Genomic DNA, 1,434 nt, shown 5'->3' with positions numbered 1-1,434 from the left:
AAAAAAAAAAAAAAAAAGAAACCTTAAATCTCCAGGCTAGTAATAATTTATAGCAAATCATTAGCTATAGAGACTTTTTATATTTTTGTTTACATCATAAGACCCATGGAAAGTTAGCAAAGATTAATCGAAGTGGTAGAAAATGTACTTTTCTGCAAGATTGATATGTACTGTTAAGAAATACATAAATTCTTCTTACCACACCCTTCTTGAAGTTTTCAATCCTTCGCTTCGAAAATTTCTTGACTAACCACCAGCCAAAGGTTGGCATATACTGACATATATACGCTGCCAACAAGTAGGGGTGATCGCCGATCCAAACTTCTTTCAGATCATTGGCCATGGAGATCAACATCAGCTGCACACAGCGACTAGTTGCCATCTTATGCGACTGGTCTCCTTCATTTCCTACCATCTAAAAACAGGTGTAAATAAAGTGAACTTTGAGTTTTTATCCAAGTAATATGACAGAACTCTTAAGAAAGAACAAAAGACTACCTAGGCATGTGGCTCTTAAACTTACTTCTTCATGCTCATTAGGAGTCCCCAGAGGAACTAATAGGGTTATAAATTCAACAATATTTCCAAAGCCTAACAGAAAGAATAATTACCAGATACGACTATGCAGGCTAATTAAAGGTTGAAGGATTTTTACTTTGTACATGTGGGGGAGGGAGATGAGTATTTGTGTGTGTCAATACTAGGGCTTGAACTCGGGCCCTCATGCTCTTGTTTAGCTTTTTTGTGCAAGGGGGAAAAAAGCAAGCAATTCAGGTGCTCTTCCACTTGAACCACGGCTCCAGGTCCTGCTTTTTGATGATTAACTGGAAATAAGAGTTCTCATAGACTTTTCTGTCAGGCTGGCTTTGAAGCTTGATCCTTAGATCACAGCCTCCAGGGTAATTAGGGTTACAAGCATGAGCCATCTGTAGCCCAGCTGGATTTGTTACTTTTAATCAGAATTGCTTCATCTTAGAGTGCTAGAAAACTTCTTTTTCAGTTTAGTTTAAAATTTTCAAGTGAATTAACATCTTGTAAATAAAAGCCTATAAACGTGCCCAGGGAAATGAAAAAGAAGATTAAAGGAATATCTTAGTGGTGAACAAAATGGTAGACAACTTGTGTTACTTTAGTGATTACATTAACCTTTATTAAAACTAGCTGCTGAAAGCAACTTTAATACTTTTCACCATGTTGTGAGTTAGGTTGTGTGAGTAATTCCTAAGCACTTCTGACATTTTAAAAATAGCAGATATAGGGGCTGGGAAGGTGGCTCAGTGGTAGAGCGCTGGCCTTGCATGCTCAAGGCCCTGGGTTCGATTCCTCAGCACCACATAAGCAAACAGAAAAAAGCCGGAAGTGGCGCTGTGGCTCAAGTGGTAGAGCGCTAGCCTTGAGCTGAAGAGCTGAGGGACAGTGCCCAGGCCCAGAGTT

At 39.2% G+C, this 1,434-nt stretch overlaps 1 protein-coding gene across 1 annotated transcript in view; it reads right to left on the bottom strand.

The window, feature by feature from the left end:
• The window catches only part of Dhrs7 (dehydrogenase/reductase (SDR family) member 7), a 26,933-nt gene that overhangs the window by 4,712 nt on the left and 20,787 nt on the right, over positions 1–1,434 (bottom strand). The window contains exons 4-5 of the mRNA XM_013013913.1: positions 524–591; positions 200–415 (exon numbers count right to left, since the gene is read on the bottom strand). Coding sequence (XP_012869367.1) covers positions 200–415; positions 524–591 — 284 coding nt within the window. The remainder of the gene's footprint in view (positions 1–199; positions 416–523; positions 592–1,434) is intronic.

The sequence above is a fragment of the Dipodomys ordii genome, unplaced genomic scaffold, assembly GCF_000151885.1.
Source record: "Dipodomys ordii isolate 6190 unplaced genomic scaffold, Dord_2.0 Scaffold2, whole genome shotgun sequence".
NCBI lineage: Eukaryota > Metazoa > Chordata > Mammalia > Rodentia > Heteromyidae > Dipodomys > Dipodomys ordii.
The sequence above is the reverse complement of the archived record's forward strand: the minus strand, read 5'-3'. Positions and strand labels throughout refer to the sequence as shown.